This window comes from Rhinoderma darwinii, chromosome 7 (genome assembly GCF_050947455.1).
Source record: "Rhinoderma darwinii isolate aRhiDar2 chromosome 7, aRhiDar2.hap1, whole genome shotgun sequence".
In the NCBI taxonomy this organism is placed as follows: Eukaryota; Metazoa; Chordata; class Amphibia; order Anura; family Rhinodermatidae; genus Rhinoderma; species Rhinoderma darwinii.
In genome coordinates this window covers 136,718,366-136,744,032 of record NC_134693.1, presented here as the reverse complement: position 1 = coordinate 136,744,032, position 25,667 = coordinate 136,718,366, and the positions used below count along the sequence as shown (strand labels likewise).

At 41.9% G+C, this 25,667-nt stretch overlaps 1 protein-coding gene across 2 annotated transcripts in view; it reads right to left on the bottom strand.

Annotated features, from left to right (window-relative positions):
* Window positions 1-25,667, bottom strand: part of CHCHD6 (coiled-coil-helix-coiled-coil-helix domain containing 6) — a 169,777-nt gene that overhangs the window by 108,802 nt on the left and 35,308 nt on the right. Inside the window, exons 5-6 of one of the 2 annotated variants that reach the window (XM_075831796.1) lie at window positions 18,628-18,648; window positions 7,572-7,655 (exon numbers count right to left, since the gene is read on the bottom strand). In XM_075831796.1, the coding sequence (XP_075687911.1) occupies window positions 7,572-7,655; window positions 18,628-18,648 (105 nt within the window). The remainder of the gene's footprint in view (window positions 1-7,571; window positions 7,656-18,627; window positions 18,649-25,667) is intronic. The other variant, XM_075831797.1, reaches the window with a different exon arrangement.

The window sequence follows — 25,667 nt, the reverse complement described above, 5'->3', positions numbered from 1 at the left end:
TGACGTGCGACGTGGTGTCCCTTGAGTCGGTCAGCATTCTCTGGTCCTTGGGGAGGCGAGGGAGATCTCCAGTCAAAATTAAAGGGGTTCTGCGCTTTGGACAATCCTTGTTAGAAGGGCCCCTTGATCATAAAGTGCCTGAAAGTAGGTGCTCAGTTTTCCTGCAGCTCCACCACAGGAGAAATGAAGTATTACACAGTGTCCATTCATATCAATGTGTTGTCTGTGTAATACAAGACAGGACAGGTCCTCCAGAGAGAGACGATCTATGTAACCGCTCTCCACTCTGCCCAAGAGATGAGGATCCTGGTCAGAGGAACCCCCCCCCCCCCCCCCGACATTAACTCAGAATTCCCTAATAGGGTGTACAGAAATGGGTTTTCTAAACTGGACAATCCCTTTAATTCACTGGAGAACGATGCCAGTATGTTACACGTTACCTAGGTGTTACAATACTGCTATTTCTTGGTTTATTTTTTATATTGCAACCTCAACCACCAGCCCCAAAAGCGTGCTCGCACTGCCCTCGGAAAAACTAACTCTTATGGCAGCAGGTTGCTATATACCATGGGCACAGCCTAGAAGATGCCTCAACAGCACCTTTGCAGTGGCCATCAGCAGTATACTTACGCCATTTAGAGCAGCCTGTATTCTTCAAACAACGGCACCACAGCAAGCTGTCCCCCAATGGAATATGCATTTACTTTACAGATGGCAATTTAATGGGGATCAACCAGAGGAACATTCACCATTTATTCACGTATTTATACATGAATTTATATCTGTAGATCGATATTACACGCGGAGTAGCCGGAAGTGTTGCGTTAACCTGCAGATTCAGAGTTTTTCCTTCCCTCTGCTGCTTTCTGTGTATACACATTTATTTACATTGCTTATACAGCACAGACCTATTCTGCAGTGCTGTACTGGGATTGTGGCCAATCACATCATACCCTGTCCACAACGGGGCTCACAATCTAATTTCCCTATATCAGACACACACTTTTTGGAGTGTGGGCGGAAACTGTAGTATGTGGCGGAAACCCATGAAGACACGGGGTGAACATACCAACCCAGGACCCTAGCGCTACAGGGCAATAGTGCTAACAACTCAGCCACCGTGCTACCCTCCGTGGCTACTGAGTGGGCGGGCTCTGCCTGGCGTGATGTCAGGGGTGTGCTTTGGGATCTGATCCAATCAGATGTCTCCCGCTGCTGTTCCCCTCCACTCATAGCACACAGTCTCGCCTACAAACTGAGGGAGAAATACTGCAGCTGCATCCCCCTCCTCCCTGTTTTCGATTTACCGTTTCACACTAGATGGATTTTTGGCGACCGAGAAGGTTTGTGAACATTTACAGAAAGTCGGCATGGAACGTAAAATGACCTGTACTAACGACGCATGCAAAAATAAACCAATCATACCGAAAGTTACGCTTCAACTCCCCCCCCCCCCCCCCCCACAGCTGAGATCTTATGATATTTCTCACTTCTGTAAAAGCAAACAATCGGGTCGTAAAATTGGGGGAATTGCTTTCTACGCAATTTCCTAATACACTTTTTAAAGTCGCTGCAATGCAAGATCAATTATTATTCAAGGGAGGATTTATTTTAGCGATTTTCTGCATTGCTACAAATGGACTACTGCTCTTTATTCCACCACTTGACGGGACATGATGCACTTTTTGGACGCCTTATCAATCGCTCTTTCTGAATAACACGCTGGTGACGGTAAAGAATGGCTGCCAGCTGCTACAAGGAACCAAAAGCTTAATTACGCATTGAAAAAATTAAACTACTAGAATGAACCATCAATACTTATTGCGGTGTTATTGGACCGGAAAAACGTTACACGCGATAATAATGTGATATCTCAAAGAACTGTGCGGTTACTGATGATAATCACTCAGTAATGGCAAAAGTAAAGGAACCAGGGGGAAACCTAGCGAACAGGGTGTCTACACCCCCTAAATCATAACAGGGGAGAGCATAGAAGTCTTTTTTAAATTAATGGGCATCTTAAAAAAGGTTGTATAAAATTGGGAAAAAAATTAATAAAAATGGGAAAAAATGATGAGTGCCCTTTAAATCCCACCCATCATTAGGTTATAAAAGTCCATTATGTCTTTCAATAAACTTTATTAAAGTTTTCAAAACATGACAAATTGCAGAATCATTACCGGTAAAGGGAACTAGACGCCATAAGGAAGAATATTTTTCCGAATATATATGAACCGATTAAATCCTTAAATGCCCTTTCAAATCGACTGTGCCTCATTCCTCCCACTTAGAAGAGCGAAAGAACAAAATCTAAATTAACATGCCAAAATGTATAGCATAACAGCATTAACTGCGAGCCAGGGCGTTAATTAACAGCAAGCCGTCCACAAAGCTTTTATTTTTCCACTTTCCCTGAAAACGGTGAGAATATTAGACTTAACCCAATCTCTCCTCTGTCTACCACCACCAGCCAAGTGCTCGGAAAACAGGGACGAGGACGCGGCGTGAAAGAGGGAGGGGGGAAAACACAATAAGTATTAGAAGCTGTATGGTCGTGACTATAGAAACGGAAAATGTCAAGGTCTGTGTACATTCCGTATATGAAAGTGAAATTATATAAAAGCAGTAGCTAATAAAAGAGAATAAGTGTTCTGTGTCTCTGGCTCTTATTTATAAAAATAACCACTAAAAAGCAAGAAGGTTGTTGTTTCCTTTCGCTTTTTGACAGAATTAAGCTTTATTGCGGGATTATGAGAACCGCTGTCTGGATTTTTCTTTTTCCATTGCTGCCAAATAGGCCCTTTCTACTGTTTACAGACCTAATAAACACACTCAGAACCAAGTTAGAGGATGAACCGGAAGGCATTCAATGTGTGACTCTGGGGTGGTCACACTACAAGTCACAGGATCACTGTAAAGGGAGGGACATGGGAGATTTCTCCAGAGCTCATTGTCGCCACCTGCAGGGGGTAATACACCATATACGAGCTGCCAAGAAGAGTGGGGAAGGGAAGTGACAACTGCTCTGTGCAAAGGTAATAGGTCTGTTGCCCTGAAATTAAATGCTCATTATATTATTTATAGACTGCCCCTATACACAATATAACTACTATAATACTGACCCTATATACAAGAATATAACTACTATAATACTTCCTCCTATATACAAGAATATAACTACTATAATACTTCCTCCTATATACAAGAATATAACTACTATAATACTGCTCCTATATACAAGAATATAACTACTATAATACTTCCTCCTATATACAAGAATATAACTACTATAATACTGCTCCTATATACAAGAATATAACTACTATAATACTGTCCCTATATACAAGAATATAACTATTATAATACTGTCCCTATATACAAGAATATAACTACTATAATACTGCCCCCTATATACAAGAATATAACTACTATAATACTGCTCCCTATATACAAGAATATAACTACTATAATACTTCCTCCTATATACAAGAATATAACTACTATAATACTGCTCCTATATACAAGAATATAACTACTATAATACTGTCCCTATATACAAGAATATAACTACTATAATACTGCCCCCTATATACAAGAATATAACTACTATAATACTGCCCCCTATATACAAGAATATAACTACTATAATACTGCTCCTATATACAAGAATATAACTACTATAATACTGCCCCTATATACAAGAATATATCTACTATAATACTGCTCCCTATATACAAGAATATAACTACTATAATACTGCCTCTATATACAAGAATATAACTACTATGTTACTGCCGCTATGTACAAGAATATAACTACTATAATACTGCCTCCTATATACAAGAATATAACTACTATAATACTGCCCCCTATATACAAGAATATAACGACTATAATACTGCCCCTATATACAAGAATATAATTACTATAATACTGCCCCTATATACAAGAATCTAACTACTATAATACTGCCCCTATATACAAGAATATAACTACTATAATACTGCCTCCTATATATATACAAGAATATAACTACTATAATACTGCCCCTATATACAAGAATATAACTACTATAATACTGCCACCTATATACAAGAATATAACTACTATAATACTGCCCCCTATATACAAGAATATAACTACTATAATACTGCCCCTATATACAAGAATATAACTATTATAATACTGCCTCCTATATATATACAAGAATATAACTACTATAATACTGCCCCCTATATACAAGAATATAACTACTATAATACTGCCCCTATATACAAGAATATAACTACTATAATACTGCCTCCTATATACAAGAATATAACTACTATAATACTGCCCGTATATACAAGAATATAACTACTATAATACTGCCCCTATATACAAGAATATAACTACTATAATACTGCCACCTATATACAAGAATATAACTACTATAATACTGCCCCCTATATACAAGAATATAACTACTATAATACTGCCTCCTATATATATACAAGAATATAACTACTATAATACTGCCCCCTATATACAAGAATATAACTACTATAATACTGCCCCAATATACAAGAATATAACTACTATAATACTGCCCCTATATACAAGAATATAACTACTATAATACTGCTCCTATATACAAGAATATAACTACTATAATACTGCCCCCTATATACAAGAATAGAACTACTATGCTCCTATATACAAGAATATAACTACTATAATACTGCCCCCTATAAACAAGAATATAACTACTATAATACTGCCCCCTATATACAAGAATATAACTACTATAATACTGCCCCCTATATACAAGAATATAACTACTATAATACTGCCCCCTATATACAAGAATATAACTACTATAATACTGCCCCTATATACAAGAATATAACTACTATAATACTGCTCCTATATACAAGAATATAACTACTATAATACTGCCCCCTATATACAAGAATAGAACTACTATGCTCCTATATACAAGAATATAACTACTATAATACTGCCCCCTATAAACAAGAATATAACTACTATAATACTGCCCCTATATACAAGAATCTAACTACTATAATACTGCCCCCTATATACAAGAATATAACTACTATAATACTGCCCCCTATATACAAGAATATAACTACTATAATACTGCCCCCTATATACAAGAATATAACTACTATAATACTGCCCCCTATATACAAGAATATAACCACTGTAATACTGCCGCCTATATACAGGAATATTACTATAATACTGCCCTTATATACAATATAACTACTATAATACTGCTCCTATATACAAGAATATAACTACTATAATACTGCTCCTATATACAAGAATATAACTACTATAATACTGCCCCCTATATACAAGAATATAACTACTATAATACTGCTCCTATATACAAGAATATAACTACTATAATACTGCTCCTATATACAAGAATATAACTAATATAATACTGCTCCTATATACAGGAATATAACTACTATAATACTGCTCCTATATACAGGAATATAACTACTATAATACTGCTCCTATATACAAGAATATAACTACTATAATACTACTCCCTATATACAAGAATATAACTACTATAATACTGCTCCTATATGCAAGAATATAACTACTATAATACTGCCCCCTATATACAAGAATATAACTACTATAATACTGCCCCCTATATACAAGAATATAACTACTATAATACTGCCCCTATATACAAGAATATAACTACTATAATACTACCCCTATATACAAGAATATAACTACTATAATACTGCCCCTATATACAAGAATATAACTACTATAATACTGCCCCTATATACAAGAATATAACTACTATAATACTGCCCCCTATATACAAGAATATAACTACTATAATACTGCCCCTATATACAAGAATATAACTACTATAATACTGCCCCTATATACAAGAATATAACTATTATAATACTGCCCCCTATATACAAGAATATAACTACTATAATACTGCCCACTATATACAAGAATATAACTACTATAATACTGCTCCTATATACAAGAATATAACTACTATAATACTGCCCCCTATATACAAGAATATAACTACTATAATACTGCCCCCTATGTACAAGAATATAACTACTATAATACTGCTCCCTATATACAAGAATATAACTACTATAATACTGCCCCTATATACAAGAATATAACTACTATAATACTGCCCACTATGGTTATTTACAACAACAAGTTCTCCATAACATTGCACGTGACAGAAGTCAGAAGGAGAGATGTTCTATGAATTTCAGAGCAGCCTCAGGCTTTGGCACTCATGTGAGCATCTCTCAGTGTAAATCTATGTAAAAACAGTTTTCACAATTTTGATTGTTTTCTTCTGGATAATCTCCTTTAATACATTACATAATAATGCGAAGTAAAAAAAGAAAAACGGAGAAAGATGACATACTTAATCACTATAATCCTGACTTGTGGAGAATTCTTACAATGTGATGTATAAAACATAACCGCCGTATCCGGCTTACAAGCTGCGCTATTGTGTTCCCCAAACAGCAGCTCCAGTTTTTCGATCCATTTCACTCTTTACACAAAATAATCAGCCAAGTTCTGAAGTCAAATAACGGCGTGTAGGTGTCACGGCCGCCGTTCAACTTTGATGCATTTTTTATCATGCAAGGAAAATGCAGAAAACAATGGGGAGGAGGGGGCACAAAAAGAGCAGAATGCATGTGTTCATGAGTGTGGAAGTTTATATGTATGATATTTATGTTGATTATGTTATTAAATGACAGCAGACAATTTGGAGACTTAAAGGGGTTGTCCACTACTGGATAGGTCATCAGTATATGATCGGTTCGGGTCCGACACCCAGATCCTGCATCGGTCAGCTGCTCCGGCTGCCTCCGGGCACCGGTCGTCCATGCCGGCAGCAGAGCTATGCTAGGTACAGAGCCAACCGCTTCCAGCTCCGTACATTCCATAATGTGGAATAACTTTCCGGTGCCCGCAGGCAGCAGGAGCAGCTGATCGGGGCGGGTTCCGGGTGTCGGACCCGCACCGATCATATACGGATGACTAATCAAGTGGATATGTCATTAGTTGTCCGGCAGTGGACTACCCCTTTAAAGCGTCTCTCCAGTGAAACATAAAAACTTCACATTGCTCTTAGATCTTCATTTAAAATAACTCTGTAAAAGTGGTTTCCTTCAAAGCTCAGCAGTTTAAGTTACAGACCTCTCTCCGTTTTCCTAACGGTCTGTCATGTTACAGTAGAGCTGCAGCCCGGTCCCGGTCACCGTCTCTACAAGCCAGCCACCTCTCCCACAGCAGAGACTACTTGCTTGAACCAGTGTAATCACATCACTTTATTAACTAGCAAGTTGTGTCTTCAGCTAATACTGAGCGCTTGAGATGGATCACCCTTTCCGACCTCCGGACCATCAAAGCTGGAAGGGCCACTTCAAGAAGATCTAATCTAAAGGGGCCTGTAGTGACATATTACATCTCTTCTCAAATGGAGTCCAAATATTTCTGGGTTCTGTATGGTTTATTTACGGTGTGTGTTGAGCACTTACCTTCTTCTCAATGCTTGTCAGTTGCTCCTTGTGGAAAGAATCCAGTTTTTTAAGCTCTTCTTCTTTGCGTTGGAGTTCCTTGGCCTATTAAAGCAGAAAACAAAATCAGTCATATGAGGAACATGAAGTTGCTCTCCAAGAGGACACCATGTGGATAAACACAAGAAAAATGGAATGACAAGCCTATTCGTGGTTTTTTAATTACCCTTTATATTATTGGTTCCTGATAAATTGTCTTTCAGTCTTTATACATTCTGCATTGCGCACTATGTAACGGCCAATATAAAAGCATCTGAATTCTCTTTTTGCCTCCTTTGGTTGAAGAGAACCAGTGAAAGTAGACTTTCAAAGGCGATGTCCAAAATGAGAAAAATATGGCTGCGTTCATCCAAAAACAGCGCCATACCTGTTCACAGGTTGTTTGTGGCATTACAGCTCAGCCCCATTCGCTTCAATAGAGCTGATCTGCAAAACCAGACAAGTCCTGGACAGGTGCGGCGCCGTCTTCGGAAGAAAGCAGCCATGTTTTTCTAGTCATGGAAAAATCTTTTAACCTCAGCTGGTCACACTGCCTGGACTATTTTGTGGCCTCTTCAGTGATTGTCCAATTTTTTTTCTACTCGTATTCAGTTACTATCTGCTACAATGTAGAAACCATACTGTTGTCTTCATGATAGTAAATGTGTCAGGCTCCACCCCCTTAATTTATTTGCCTTTTGCTACATTAACTCCATATAGCAGGTATACAGAGCTATGCAAATAATTTTTTATAGATTGCCATTATACAATTTGCAGGACTTTGATAGATGTCGTGGGTCACCAACGTAGCATTATCTGATGACTTTAGTTCGCTGAATTTTAAGGGGTATACATTGAGACGGCACCACAAGGATGCTTTATGGGAAGACCTAAATAGTGAGATTGAACTTTTAAAAACTAAGAAGACGTTAGGGTGAAAATGACATTGTAAAGTGATAAAGGGGCCTGGGCGCAAGTGATCCCCGAGGTCGGGAGCTGTCTTTCGGAGGCTGGCAGGGGTCGTTAGGAAGAAAGATTGTATCTGAAGGCTGACTGCTTCCTGTATTCTTCCCAAGAGCAGCGTGCAATGGGTAGACTGGGACACTTCATGAAGTTTAGGCTGAACGTATCTGGCAAGGAAAAAAGCCCTGTCTGGCTTGCCGTATTTTAAATGTCAGCTTCATCTGACGCTCAATGAGCCTGACAGGCTCCTGCAGAAGACCTGGAGGGGAGGCAAGCTTCACTGGGAAGAGACCGGAGTAGAGATCACGTAGGCTATGCGATGCCTTTTCCAATTCAGATCAGGACGTGGGGGGACTCGGGACATCCCAAAATTACGAGGTCTCAAGCGTGAGTCTTGCAGCTATTCAAATGAGTGATGAGAATAGGTCGTATTATTTGCCATGACGGCGGTGACGGGAGAGACACTCGGCAGACACAGTCTTATTATGGAGAACATTTTCGAAACATTTTTTTTTTTAATGCTCACCTACTTTAACCCCTTAACGCACCATGACGTAACTGTACGTCATGGTGAGCAGTAAGTTCGCGCACCTTGACGTACAGTTACGGCAGTGCTTTGACAGTTAACCGCCGCGCGGCGCTACACCGCAGCGGCGGTTAACTGTGCAGGGTGTCAGCCCTGCTCTCCCCGTTGCCGATCAGCGGCCTGTCGCCGCTGATATCGGCAGTTAACCCCTTAATTGCGGCGCTCGATTTTGAACGCCACAATTAAGGTCTTTAGCGCCGATCGGCAGCCCCCATGTGAAATCACGAGGGCTGGCGATGGTACCCATGGCAACCGGACGCCAGACAATGGCTTCCGGGTTCGCCATGTACAGAAGCCTATGAGGACCACCCCGAGGGTGGTCGTCGTAGGCTTCCTGTCAGTGTGACAGTCACGTCACAATGACAGTTGAAATGCATTACACTACGTGTGTAGTGTAATGTATTCCAGCAGCGATCAGAGCTGCAAGTCTAAGTGTCCCCTAGTGGGACAAGTGAAAAAAGTTAAAAAAAGAATAAAAATGTTTTAAAAAAAGTGTAAAAATAAAAGTTATAAGTGATATAAACAAGAACTGCTTTTTTTCCTATAAGTCTTTCATTATAGGAAAATAAATGAACACGTAAAAAAAAATTACACATATTTGGTATCACTGCGTTCGTAACGACCCCAACTATAAAACTATAATATTATTTTTCCCGCGCAGTGAACCACGCAAAAAAAAAAAACGAAAAACAATGCCAGAATCACTATTTTTTGGTCACCACACCTCACAAAATATGTAATAAAAAGTGATCAAAAAGTCGCATGTACGCCAAAATAGTACCCATACAAACTACAACCCGTCCCGCAAAAAAACAAGCCATTACACAGCTTTTTTGACTGAAAAATAAAAAAGTTATGGCTCTCAGAATATGGTGACACAGAAAATACATTTATTTTCTAAATAAGTTATTTTATTGCTCAAACGCTGCAAAACATAAAAAACCTATATACATATGGTATCGCCGTAATCGTACCGACCCGCAGAATAAAGTATAATAGTCATTTATAGCCCAGGGTGAACGCCGTAAAAATAAATAAAAATCATTGTCAGAATTGATGGTTTTTGGTCACCTGGCTTGCCGAAAAATTGAATAAAAAGTGATCAACAAAATCGCATGTACCCCAAAATGGTACCAATGAAAATTACAGATTGTCCCGCAACAAATAAGCCCTCACACGGCTCCGGTGGTGAAAAAATAAAAAAAGTTCCGGCTCCCAGATTATGGCGATGCAAAATGTACAGAGTGTTCCAAAAGTGGATAAGATCGGGCACCATTTATCAGTGCGACACTGGCCACATATCTGTGGGTTATTATTTATTTACAACCATTATTATACCCTCTTATTATGTCCTGATGTACTTTGCCCAGCCTACATGTGCCCCAACATTATAAACTGAAATACCAGCAAAACGCCAGAGCTACTACCAAGCAAAATATGCGCTCCAAAAGCCAAATGGCGTCCCTCCCTTCTGAGCCCTACAGCGTGCCCAAACAGCCGTTTATGTCCACCGATAAGGCATCGTACCAAAAAATGGTACCAATAAAAACGACATCTCGTCCCGCAAAAAAATAAGCCCCCACACCGCTCTATTGACAGAAAAATAAAAAAGTAGTGGCTCTTGGAAAGCGGGGAGGAAAAACTAAAACGCAAAACATGAATCAGTTCGTAAAGGGTTAATTACTTTCTAATGAAAAAACATTTATGACCACATGTGGGGTATTGTCGTACTCGGGATAAATTGCTTTACAAACGTTGGGGTGCTTTTTCTCGTTTATCCTTTGTGAAATTGAAAAAATTAAACATTTTAGTGGAAATAATGTTGATATTAATTTTCACGCCCTAATTCTAATAAATTCTGCAAAAGACGTGTGGGGCCTAAATGCTCACTATACCCCTAGATAGATTCCTTAAGTGGTGTAGTTTCCCAAATGGGGTTACTTTTGGGGGGCTTCCACTGTTTCGGTCTCTCAGGGGCTTTGCAAATTCGACATGACACCCAAAAACATTCCAGCTAAATTTGAGCTCCAAAAGCCAAATAGCGCTCCTTCCCTTCTAAGCCCCGGTGTGGGTCCAAACAGTAGTTTATTACCACATATGGGGTATTTACGTAATCAGGAGAAATTGTTTTACAAATGTTGGGGCGCTTTTTCTCCTTTATTCCTTGTAAAAATTAAAAATGGCTACCTTTTTTCAGAAAAAAAGTAGATTTTCATCTTCACATACTAATTCAAATAAATTTAGCAAAAAAACTGTGGGTTCAAAATGCTAACTATACCCATAGATAAATTCCTTGACGGGTATAGTTTCCAAAATGGGGTCACTATTGGGGGGTTTCCATGGTTTTCTTCCCTCCAGTGCATTGCAAACGCGACACGGCACTGAAAACTATTCCAGCAAAATCAGAAATCCAAAATCCAAATGGTGCTCCTTCTCTTCTGAGGCCTGCTGTGGGTCCAAACAGCAATTTATTACCACATATGGGGTATTGCTATAATCGGAAGACATTGCTTTACATATGTTGGGGTGTTTTTTCTACTTTATTCCTTCTAAAAATTTAAAATTTCCTAATTTTTTCACAAAAAAGTAGATTTTCACCTTCACATACTAATTCAAATAAATTTAGCAAAAAAACTGTGGGTTCAAAATGCTAACTATACCCATAGATAAATTCCTTGAGGGGTATAGTTTCCAAAATGGGGTCACTTTTGGGGTGTTTCCACTGTTTTGGCAGCACAAGGCCTCCTCACACCTGACATGGTACCTAAAATATAGCCTAATAAAATAGAGGCCCAAAATCCACTAGGTGCTCCTTTGCTTCTGAGGCTTGTGTTTCAGTCCATGACCGCGCTAGGGCCACATGTGGGGTATTTCTAAAAACTGCAGAATCTGGGCAATAAATATTGAGTTGCATTTCTTGGGTAAAACCTTCTGTGGTACAGAAAAAATTTATTACAAATGAATTTTTGAAGAAAAGAAATGAAATTTGTAAATTTCACCTCTACTTTGCTTTAATTCCTGTGAAACGCCTAAAGGGCTAAAATACTTTCTGAATGCTGTTTTGAATACTTTGATGGGTGCAGTTTTCAAAATGGGGTGATTTATGGTGACTTTCTAATATATAAGGCCCGCAAAGCCATTTCAGAACTGAACTGGTCCCTGAAAAAATAGCCTTTTGAAATTTTCTTGAAAATATGAGAAATTGCTGCTAAAGTTCTAAGCGTTGTAACGTCCTAGAAAAATAAAAGAATGTTCAAAAAATGACGCAAACATAAAGTAGACATATGGGAAATATAAACTAGTATGTATTTTGTGTGGTATTACTATCTGTTTTACAAGTAAATACATAAAAATTTAGAAAAATGCTAATTTTTGCTAATTTTCTCTAAATCTTGGCGTTTCTTACAAATAAATATTGAATTTAATGACAAAATTTTTTTAGTATCATAAAGTACAACATGTCACGAGAAAACAATCCCAGAATCGCTTGGATAGGTAAAAGCATTCTGGAGTTATTACCACATAAAGTGACACGTCAGATTTGCAAAAATGGGGCTGGTCCCGAAGGCCAAAACAGGCTTAGACTCTAAGGGGTTAATTTACTAACTTTACCCCCTGCCGCCCTGGAATTAGAACATCTTACAGAGTTTTAGGTTAGGGGATATTCGAGCAAACAGTTCATCCTATTCTCCCTGCTGCAGGTTGTGTAAATCTGCACAGAGCATCAATTTCTCACAACTGCAGTGTCGTTCCTGTGTCATTACTCTAAATCTATGTATGAATTCACCTCTGTTTACCATTCCCCTATTTCAATAGGGAGTGTCCCTACACACCGACACCTAGCACTGGTTGGACAGTGTCAGACAGTGCAAGGACATGCCCTACTGAGAAGAGGAATGTTAACATTTATGCACTCATTTACAGGAGGAATGATAGAGGAACAGCACAACCTAGAGTTCTAAAAAAAAAAAAAAGTTGCTATATCAGGAATGAACGTATTTACTAAACCAGACATGTCACAGGAGATCTGACAGCTCCTCTATACTACACCACACAGGAGAGCCGACAGCTCCTCTATACTACACCACACAGGAGAGCCGACAGCTCCTCTATACTACACCACACAGGAGAGCCGACAGCTCCTCTATACTACACCACACAGGAGAGCCGACAGCTCCTCTATACTACACCACACAGGAGAGCTGACAGCTCCTCTATACTACACCACACAGGAGAGCCGACAGCTCCTCTATACTACACCACACAGGAGAGCCGACAGCTCCTCTATACTACACCACACAGGAGAGCCGACAGCTCCTCTATACTACACCACACAGGAGAGCCGACAGCTCCTCTATACTACACCACACAGGAGAGCCGACAGCTCCTCTATACTACACCACACAGGAGAGCCGACAGCTCCTCTATACTACACCACACAGGAGAGCCGACAGCTCCTCTATACTACACCACACAGGAGAGCCGACAGCTCCTCTATACTACACCACACAGGAGAGCCGACAGCTCCTCTATACTACACCACACAGGAGAGCCGACAGCTCCTCTATACTACACCACACAGGAGAGCCGACAGCTCCTCTATACTACACCACACAGGAGAGCCGACAGCTCCTCTATACTACACCACACAGGAGAGCCGACAGCTCCTCTATACTACACCACACAGGAGAGCCGACAGCTCCTCTATACTACACCACACAGGAGAGCTGACAGCTCCTCTATACTACACCACACAGGAGAGCTGACAGCTCCTCTATACTACACCACACAGGAGAGCTGACAGCTCGCCTATACTACACCACACAGGAGAGCTGACAGCTCCTCTATACTGCACCACACAGGAGCTGACAGATCCTCTATACTACACCACACAGGAGAGCTGACAGCTCCTCTATACTACACCACACAGGAGAACTGACAGCTCCTCTATACTACACCACACAGGGGAACTGACAGCTCCTCTATACTACACCACACAGGAGAGCTGACAGATCCTCTATACTACACCACACAGGAGAGCTGACAGCGCCTCTATACTACCACACCACACAAGAGAGCTGACAGCTCCTCTATACTACACCATACAGGAGAGCTGACCGCTCCTCTATACTACACCACACAGGAGAGCCGACAGCTCCTCTATACTACACCACACAGGAGAACTGAGAGATCCTCTATACTACACCATACAGGAGAACTGACAGCTCCTCTATACTACACCACACAGGAGAGCTGACAGCTCCTCTATACTACACCACACAGGAGAGCTGACAGCTCCTCTATACTACACCACACAGGAGACCTAACAGCTCCTCTATACTACACCACACAGGAGACCTGACAGCTCCTCTATACTACACCACACAGGAGAGCTGACAGATCCTCTATACTACACCACACAGGAGAGCTGACAGCTCCTCTATACTATACCACACAGGAGAACCGATAGATCCTCTATACTACACCACACAGGAGAGCTGACAGCACCTCTATACTACACCACACAGGAGAGCTGACAGCTCCTCTATACTACACCACATAGGAGAGCGGATATGTGCTCTCATCACATTCTTCAACTTGGCCTCGTGATGTACATGCAAGCTGCAGCCAGTGATTAACTGCAGTGTTCATGTGGCTGCACCGCACGTCATCGCTGACAGCAAAGTAAACCAAGAACGGAGTGGACCACCTGAGCCTCGGCCCTGGAGCGGCGGGGAATTTAAAGCTGTGCGCACATCTGAGTCGGAGGATCAGTTAGGATCCTTCTTTACGGATTTAGTCATATTTGCCGGACAAAAATACTTTATTCTGGCAAAATGACGGAAACCTGACCTTACTCAAAGTCAATGGGTTATGTTGGGCGAAGTTGGTGTCTGTCATTTGACCGATCCAGCCCCTCCGTAATATTCGTTATTCTGTTCCTATGACAACATAATAACGGAAATACAAGCACAGAGCCAATAGGAGAGTAATGGTTGTTTTTGGGGTTTTTTCTTATTTTATCAGATTTCCTGCTTTTTAGACTATTTTTTTAAACTCAAGGACAACCCCATAATTAGCCTGATTTGCCATTCAGAGTCTTGGAAAGTTGTATAACAGCCATATCAGTTGTCAGCAATCTAACCAAGAAGGGTGAACAGAAGAAACGACTCCCGGACTTATAGGTGATTTTATTTTAGGAGAAAATGATTAATTTATACGACTTTCCATTTGATCGCCCATCTAGATCTCCTTGACAAAGAAGAATAAACAAAAGCAGGACTTCCAATTTGTATGTTCCCCTGTATTGTCACTAATGAGATTGGACAGTTGGCAACCCACTTGCCTATTGTTTCCCCCATGTGGCCTGCAATACAGCCCCTCTGGCGCACAAAGGGTTCAGTCCAAATAGTTGGAGTCGCTGCTAATAATTAAGCCGCACGTGCGCATCTGCATACGGTTTTCCAGCATGTCGCACGTTTATCACGGGGAAGGGTGTAAATATTTCCCTCTGCCAATGATTAATAATAGGCACATGGGGCTTTCTTTTTGCCTGAATTCCCGTGTAATTTGTATGTATATTTTTACTTGTGCCAACAACTAATCTGCCGCAACAATGGGCGGAATTATTCGAATCCCCTTTTAAACAAACAATAATGGGTTCAGAATTGCGTTCTCACGGTAAATGAGAAGCTGCGACCACGCGTATTGCATGGTAAACGGATTTATAGCGAAATCGACTGAGCCGACGAGGGAATCTGGGCCGTTCTGCGGCTGACCCAGCTACTTACACGCTCAGCGACAAACGAAGCCAGACGGTGCTTAACCTTTCCTGCTACCATGAGCCTTGATTGGGAAGAAAAGCAAAAATGCTGCCGGATTTAATGAAGATTATGTATGCAAAAACTCATTAGGGAAAGTGACCTGTGATCCGCAGCTTGCAGACTCCATCCAATAGGAAGGTTTTTCTTGGTAATCACCGTCCGATGCCAAAAAGGTGTTGGAGGGTGTGAAGCCGGCACCGGCAATTAACAACCTTTTATTTATGAAACGCTAATTTCCCTTTCATTATTCTCTCTCAACCATTTTACCCATGAGAAGGTTTTATAAATTATCAGGCTGCGTATATCTGCAGAGGAGTCCGTTCTATAACATATATTATTTTTCATATATGTTTAATGATCCATAGAGTCATCCGATGAATGTACAGCCATTATACCGGGTACCTAATTATTTGCGCCACACGCCATAGTATGGGCTCTTTCGCACAATGAGTTCACGGGGTCCATGATGGAAGCGGTGATGGTGGCGGCATGCATCAACTTTTGCTAAAAATATAGGTTATGTCCTGCTTTGTAACCATTTTTAGGTCTCCTACGCATCTAAGGCCGGGTTCCCACGTAGCGTAAACGCTGCGGAATTTCCACCACGGAATTCTTTGTGGAAATTCCGCAGCATTTACATTAGCAGCAACGTAGAGTAGATTTAGAAAGTCTTCAGCCCACGCTGCGGAAAAAACCCGCTGTGTAAACGTTAATAAATTGACCTGCGGTGCAGAATTCAAATCCTCAGCATGTCAATTTATGCTGCTTTTTTGTTGATTGATTTTCTGCTGCGGTTTTTCCCCTATTGAATTCAACGGAGATGAAACTTGACTTGAGGCGGAATCACAGCGAAAAAAAACGCAACTCTGGAAAAAAAAAAAATCATACATACCCAGAACTCTCCTCTCCTTCCTGTAGTCCGGCCTCCTGGGATGAGGTTTCATCCCATGTGACCGCTGCAGCCAATCACAGGCTGCAGCGTCACATGGCCTGCTACGTCATCATGGGAGGCCGGACTATGCGCGGAGAAGAGGGAGGGGGTAAATATGAACAGCTTTTATTTTCCCACAGTGCTGCTTTCAGAGTGGAAATTCTGTTTGAAAAACTGCACCACAATGTGGTGCGATTTTTCGGACGGAATGTACTGCAGTTTCCAGGTCGGATTCGAAGCGTGATTTTTACTTTGCGTATCTGACCCGTGGGAACCCGGCCTAAAATGAGAAATTAAGCAACTTTGCAAATAGCTTGGTTTCATAGTGTTGTGTCTACAGCTGCCATGCAGACCTATGCGTCTCCATGGTAACAGACAACAAATGTGTGGTCTGATCCTGCAGTCATACTTTCTTCTATCTGTCCTTTACTTCCTGGTAATATACCAAATGCATGTTAAGAAGAAGTAGAGGACAAATGGGAGGGGGTGTATGACTGCAGGATCAGAGCACACAGGGTTTGACATGTTGTCTGTTACCATGGAGAAACATAGATCGGCATTGTAGCTGTAGATACAAAACTCTAAGTAATTTTTGATGCCAACTATTTGCAAATTTGCCTCACTTTTCATTTTGAATACATGAAACAATAAAAAAAAAAAATGGTGGACAGACTTTAAATCGGATTTTTGTTTATATTTTATGTTACTTTTTACATAGGCCTACAAAAAACGGAAATGGATAAAAACCATAGCCTCCCATGTGAATTTCTCGCCTGTAATAACAATATCTGATGTCGCTGCTTTTTTTAAATAAAAAAATATATCAGGCAGAATGTGCCTGGGCTGTTGGGGTGAGAACTGCAACACTTCTTAGCCCTGTGTATTTTTCGCTCACTGAATCCACTCCAGATTTTTCCCGTTTCCTATAGATGATGTAAGGCTATTGCCAACCAGTCCTCTCGGTGCCTTCCTGCAGTGGGATAGTTTTCGCACTGCCTGTGACATGCTGCTGCGCAGGGCACAGTCTGCAGCCTCTCCTGTGACTTTTTCCTGGTGATGTGAACGATTTCATGTGACTGCTGGAGTTTCTCGGATTCTCTTGCCTATATATCTTTTGTCATAATTTTGCCTCAACTCAACTCTGTACAAACACCCCTGTTGCTTGACGTGCCCTCTTTGTAATGTGGGATGGTACATTATTAAAATTGCCATAGCCGACTGGCAGAAGCTGCTCAAGACCATAGAAATCGCCCGTAATTGCGGACCGCAATTACGGACGCATTCACTTCTATTGTTCACGGACACCTTCCCGTTTTACGGGAAGGTCTCCGAGCTGTAGAAGTGTACTGCAAAAGATAGGACATGTCCTATCTATTGCTTTTTACGGTCCGTGCTCCCATATTTTGCATGGGAGCATGGGCCGAAAATGCGGGCGTCTGTCTGCGGCCAGCCGTGCCTGCAATCGTGGCCTGTGGTTACGGGCACGGCCGTGTGCATGGGGCCTTACAGAGGATTGTCCATCTGAGGTTTGTGTCTAGAACCAGATTTAATGAGCTCCCAAGGCTCAGCCCTCAAAATTGGTCACCACCATTACATCTATTCCACCCGTCCAAACAAAAATTATAAAGTAAATGAAGTGGGAGAGCACAGAAAGAAATTAAATAGACTACAATCCCCACACAGTGACAATCTGACGAGTTAAATAAGCAGGAACACAAGCCAAACAGTGCTTACCCAATCATCCAAATCCGCAGGCTTGCAAAATGAAAAAAAGGGGAGAGGGAAAGAAGAAAAGGAGAAAAAGAGAAAAAGAAAAAAAAAAAGGAAAAATGTCAGTGATTTATTGAGCCAGAGATTCTACGGCACAAAGCCTGGTGTTCAACCAATGTAAAGGGAGCTTAAGGAACAGAGAAGAGAGAAGCAGTGAGCAGCGATTATTCCATAAAGCTTCCTATTCCGGCAACATGGCCGAACACACGGCTTCTACAAAGCCTCCAAACGCACCGCCTGGGAAGCCGCGCTGCCGGTGCTGGACGAGGCCAGACACAAACCCCTTACACACCTGAGACCCGCATTTATTTGATTGCCACATTCTTATTTTATGTTCCCTTTTTGAATGAGAGATAAAAATACAAAATGTAAAAACCTTGAACTTGGTATAAAAAAATAAAAATAAATCTTTTATGAAATTTTTTTTGAAATTTAAAAAGAAAAAGCAGGGAGGGGGTGTAGGGAGTAATGTATTCATAACCCGACCTAGAAAAGATAGAAAGGGCCAAAAATATCAGCCGGAGAAGCGCAGCAGTTAAGGCTTCTGACAGAGTTTGCTGTGGAAGATTTGTACAGTGGTTAGACCTTTCATATGAGGTTAGACGTCTAGCTCTCCATGAGCGCGGATGTCCAAAATTGCCAATTGAAGCGCAAGGAAGAAATGAGGGGGGGGGGGGGGTTATAAAAAAAAATAAAAAATACGAATGAACGAACTACAAAAAGACATTTAACAAAAATGTAAAAGAAAAACGAAACTTACAATCTTTACAGGAACGTAAATCTAACCTTTTAACACCGTATCAATTTTAGGTCCAACATTCTGTGCTGAATAATTTCTAAATATAGGAAGTCGGAGCTCGATTTTTCTGATACAGAGCTTCAAATCCTCAACATAGAAAGTTAAAATGATAATATTCTAGCTACCTGCAGCCACCACTAGGGGGAGTTTAGGAGCTGCATACGGCTTTACTATTAAGTTTGGCGTATGAACACTATGTAGTAAGCTCATGAGCTCCCCCTAGTGGTGGCTGCAGGCAGAAAGAATTTTAACATTTAACTTGTTATCTATGCAGGGTATTCTCAGAATAATGGTGACCTGACTGCGATAAAAGATAGATTATAAAATCAGTATAGAATTAGGGACTCATTTAAAAAAAAAAAAAAAAAAACTGTGTTCAACGGTGGACATTCACTTAATGAAGACCTCCAGTCACACAGCTTTCCATGTCTGCACCCCCCACCTGACTGTATACCACTCTACACCTTTTATATATACTGTACTTACTTTTTGAACTGCTGCCTTGTCTGTGCATTAATAAAGCCTCTATCTTGATACTTACATTTCCCCAGCTTTCTCTTCCTCTCGGCTTTGCTATCAATGTCATGATGCTTCAGCACAGCATCACGTGATCAGCTAAGGACCATACCATTTCTGCATGCTGGGGGACACTGTGATTATCATTCTCTCTATATTCTCCTAAATACGCTGAGAAACCATAAGTATACGGACAGGGAGGCTGCACTAGATTATTCTACATTATACCTGTGTGATAGGAACCTAAGTATCAGTAGCTGCTGATGATAGAAGTTTCTGCCCCCCCCCCCCCTGCGGGGTACAGGAAATGATGAAGCCTGTGATGGGTGACACAAAGATCTCCATAGACTCAAGTAGAGAAAGTAGTCACCGAGCCGGAGTCATACTGCTGCTAAGCAACCAACCCAGTCTGATATATAGAGATAAATAATAGGTGAGAGACCGACACATGGAATACCAGAATGGTGCACATGGGAAAGTTTTGTTTTGGCCGGAGTGTCCTTTTAAAACAGTGCAAAAAGTTCTCTCCCAACTTTTATTTTTAGCAAGTTGGAGCTACCCATATTCCGCCAACACAACAGTTTATCATCACTCCTGGATTAAATGACCCGTTTATATCTTCTACGTAGACTACATGACCTGATCGTGCTCAATCCCAGGTGAGAACCCTAAATATAGAGATTATGACCGCATGGTCTTCCTTCTGTGACATCATCCAGTCACACGCTTAGGTCAGAGGAAGCACAATGAGGTCATAAAACGCAAGTTCCCATCAACCTGGCCAGACACATGAGATTTCATCAGTAGAATCCACCACCAATCCCATATCTATGGGGACAGACTGTCCTCCAACATCGACCTGTTCAATCCGATTGTTTTTCCGGACATAAGTTGCATATGACAATGGCTCATCTTCTCCCCCACCAACAAAAACGTCCTTTATAGCAGAGCAGGTTTATGGGGAGTTAGGGAAGGTAGCTGCTGGCCGCACATAAAATTATCTATGTTTAACTCTGGTCTTGCAGAACCCCCCCCCCCCCCCCAGGTCATCTAGCAAACAATTGATTTCCGCTCAGAATTTCTATCTGCTATACAGTGGACTGCCTCTCCATGCTGCACAGACCTGTTCCTATTTAAGGTGACAACCATGAGATTTCTTTTCAACTTGGTTAATTATGTTACATGCTACCTGTAAAGAGGGGGAGGCATTTTAGGGAGATGGATTTTAACCAACCCTATAATCACAACGCATCAGAAATGATTATTCTAAACAATATATTGATCAGGTCGCAATGACCCGCAGCAGAGATTACTTATAACTTCAGTCAGCAGAAGACATTTATGATCAGTAAAACAGAAAATTCTTAATCCTTTCTTTCAAATAAATCACATATATTTAAGAAAATAAAACGGAATTGAAATTACTTTCATAAATCAGCACAAAAATACATAAAAGGGAAGACGGAAAGAGCATCGCAACGTTCTTCTGAAAAAGTAGGAGAAATAACGGAAATCTACATAAATCGTCTGCTACCTAGCCGGGATTTGCTAACCCAGTAAATCAATCCTTAAATTTAAAAGCCACATTTATCAGAATCTGCCAGACGCGGGGGAGGGGCAGATGCTCAAGAAGAGAAATCGCGGATTTTTTTTTTTGCAATTACGGAAATGGTATCCGGTGTGAAGTTCAGAACAAATGACGACATTAAGTCTATGAGAATACACGAGCGTGGTAAATCATGGCACCATTATGCTTGACTAAGTCAATGCACCACGCCACCGACTAATTACCCCCCCCTAGCGACGTCCTGCAGAATGGGTGAAAAACCATGGCCACTTATTTGCAGCGCCTTTCCCGAATTACTGTTGAGTTCCTGGTCATCAAAATTCTTAATTCTTCACACCTTTACACTCCACTGAGGCAATCTGCGGTGACAGGAGACTCCTCACCCCCCACCCACCTCCCACCCAGACGTCTCGGTCTCCCTCGCTAATTCTCTGCTCAAGTCCATGAAGCGCAAAATTACAGACATTTCAAATTAAAGAGGGAGAAAAAGCAAAGGAACCTTATCAAATCAACATTAGCATCATCGGAGTCTTTAACGGAAATAAGGCAGTGAAATATTACAAGCTAGGTGAAGCAAGGCGATGATTATCCAAGACTGAAGGTAAATATGCAGAAGGTGTAGGGCCCCATGCACACGAACGTTTTACTTTTTCCAGTCCGTAAATACAGGTCCTTTGTCACCCGTTTTCTCTGCTATATTGCACTGCACTAAATCGGCAGCCCCTTCTCTCTATCAGTGCTGGATAGAGAGAAGGGGCAGCCCTTTCGAGCAGAGTTTCTGCAGCGGAACACAGCGATTGAAAGTAAAAGAAGTTCATACGTACCCCAGCCGTTGTCTTGGTGACACGTCTCTATTTTGACATTCAGTCCGACCTCCCTGGATGACGCGGCAGTCCATGTGACCGCTGCCGCCTGTGATTGGCTGCAGCGGTCACATGGGATGAAACGTTATCCCAGGAGGCCAGACTGAAGGAAGATGCAGGGAGTTCTGGGTAAGTATTAACTTTGCTTTGTTACGGGTCTATATTGTGAGCGCCGCGCATGGTACTCACGGTCCAGGGTGCTGAAAGAGTTACTGCCGATCATTGCAGCCCCTTCCCTCTATCCCGCACTGATCGTTTAACGCTTTCAGCACCCTGGACAGTGACTATCCCGACGTTGCCTAGCAACGCTCCCGTAATTACAGGCACACACACATAGACTTCTATGGGCCTACTGTGCCGTAATTAGGGCCTGAAATAGGACATGTTCTATATTTGTCAACGGTCCGGACAACTTCACGTAAGCAAACGGCAAGGTACCCGTGGCCAATAGAAGTCTATGGGCCCGTACGCGTTTTAACATTCGTGTGCATGGGGCCTCAGACTGTAGAAGACCCGCACATCTCAAGGAGATATCCAAGTCCATCGTGCTGGTGATTAACCGGACAATTGGTCAGTGGTGACCAAAATGAGCAAAACGCATCCAATGTTTATGGCCAAGTAGCCGGATAAACTCTTTTACTACAGAACAATTTTTTTGAAAAAAAAATGAAACATTGCAAAACATCTGGTTTTAAAACCTCCTACCATTTGGTGTATACAGCTCCCATACTGACCTATTGTCTCCATGGTGACAGACTACAAACAACCCTGTGTGTAGTCTGATCCTGCAGTCATGTGTTACTTTATCATCTACCCCCTCTGCCTTGACGGTCTATATGAAAGCCGGGTGCAACCAATAAAAACCTGCTTCATCAGTCAAAAACCTTTTTTAACTGCTACCTTTCCCCCATAACGAAGCCAATCACATTGACTCCATAACAGAGCCAGACTGCAACAGTGCCCCACGTAACTGGGCAGGATTATTATGTTTTCCCCATAACAGAGCCAGCCTGAAAGTGTTACCCAAAAGTCATTCTACAATAGCGCCCCCATAAGACACAGACCACAAGGCTGCCTCACTGATAGAGCAACAGGCAGCTGTACGGGTTTGTCCACACGTAACGGAATTGCTGCAGAACATTTCTGTAGCAATTCCGCAGAAAGTAGCAGAAATTCTGCTGTGAAAAAACTTCATACTTTCCAGCGTTTTTTACTGCAGAAAATGGTGCGTACTTTGCTGCGTTCTTCTCAATGCCGGGGGATGGTGAAAACGCAGCAATTCTGTCCACTTTCCGCAGCAGAAATCGACATGCTGAGAGCCGAAAATTATGCACCGCAGGTGAATTTACGCAACGTGTGGATGACGTTTGTTAAATCGTACTCATTTTTCTGCTATTCTGCTGCGTATTTTCCGTCCGCGATTCCGGACAGAGTTGGCTTACAGCAGTGGAGGAGGAAGAAGTCCGAGCCAAGAGTCCGTCCTGGGGAAGCCACACATCCTAGCCAGGCGGAGGGTCTTCCTAGGGTACAATATAAGAGGTCGGAAAACTATACAGTAGACACTGGCGTATGGACTTCCATACAATGAACAGCCCCCTATACGGCACAATGGGAATGTAGAGACCACTATATGTAATAAATACACGTCACCTGCCACAGAGTCCTCCCGGGCACCAGGCGTGCACCCTTCTCAGTCCTTGTGACTGGCAAACATGGCACAGGCGATTTATATATAGGGCATGCTACGTTCCAGGGAGGAGGTGTGGTGGGGGCAGCTCTTCTCTATAAGGGCACCTTGTACATGCCCTATTGAAACATAGTTCAGTATTGGCAGGACAGAGGGTTATACATCAGCCACATTGTAAGCCGGAGTCACGATGATCTGTGTGTTCCGAGGATCTATCCGCTCATGTGACAGATACAGATGTACAGATAATAGCTGTTTATCTTCTCCCGATCATTATACATGGATGCTCTAAACTGTAATAGTCCTGGGTAATGAATGAGGCATTTCAGCAAATAGCTCACGGGGTCATTACAGAAGCTTTCCCTAGATTCACACACTAGAGCAAACTGAATGATTACTAGTGAGGAGTCGTTCTGAAAATGTTCTATTATTTTCGACAATTGTTCCCCTTGATATCACTGCAGACATAACAGGGGCCGCATAGAAGACAACCAAGCTGCCGGCATGCGCATGACTAGCAGCGATATAAAAGTGTCCCTTCACCCTCCCCCCACACTGCCAAGGAAAGCGCATGAAGACCAGAGTGGTCAGATAATCACTTACATCTCAGGGGCGCACAGCCTGCCCAGTCCTTAAAACAGAAGGACGCAATATCAAAATATCCATCACCTGACATACTCTGTGCTGCTGGAGAACCCTGCTCTTTTGCCTACCTAGCATTTCAGTGTGATCTCTCATGGTATCCATTACACTGCCCCCCCCCGCCACAATGTCAGTAAATCCATGAGCTGAAATACTCTGTGCTGCTGGGGACCCTACCCAGTTCATGATCTAGCTCCTCAGCCTTTGATCAACCACTTGTCTCCGTTTCGCTATGCACCTCCACCCCAGATCAGCACATCCATATCCTCAAATACTCTGTGCTGCTGGGGGACCTAGCTCATTTAATGGTCTAGCTCCTCAGTATGATTTCCCATTTGTCTCCTTGCATTTGGCATTGCCCCTGTCACGTGCAACCGTCCTCTAACAATTATTGCAACCAGGGCCAGTTCTATTAGCCAGAGAAGAAAGTTGCTGCAGCTCAGGCCCTAGCCGACCTGGCATGAAGATGTATTACATGGTCACCCATTCATTTGAATTGGCGTCATGTAAAACCTCATTTCCCCTGTGCCGTTTTTGCAGCTTCCTTTTGAGAAGGGGCTAAAGGGCCCTTTAAATGGACACTGCCTCCGTCAAAACCAGTAATTTCGCTCCTGAAATACTCTGTGGTGCTGAGCCCTCTGCTCGTTGTACTTTGTAACAGAGTTTGTGATCTCCTGCAGGTCCGTACTCTCCTCCTCACACCATCTCCATCATATCTAGCCCCTGCCCTCACCACATGAGCGGACAGGTCACCCTAATGTGCCCGGTCGCGTGTTCTCCCAGATATGTCGAATATGCACCCTTAAAAAGTAGAGTCAAAAATGACATTCTATGCAAAAAAAAAACGCAACGCCAGTCCAGGTCGCCATACAGGTCTATCAGGTCCTCCACGGTAAAGAGGGGGTTAAACAAGCCGTGGCCGTTCTCGCA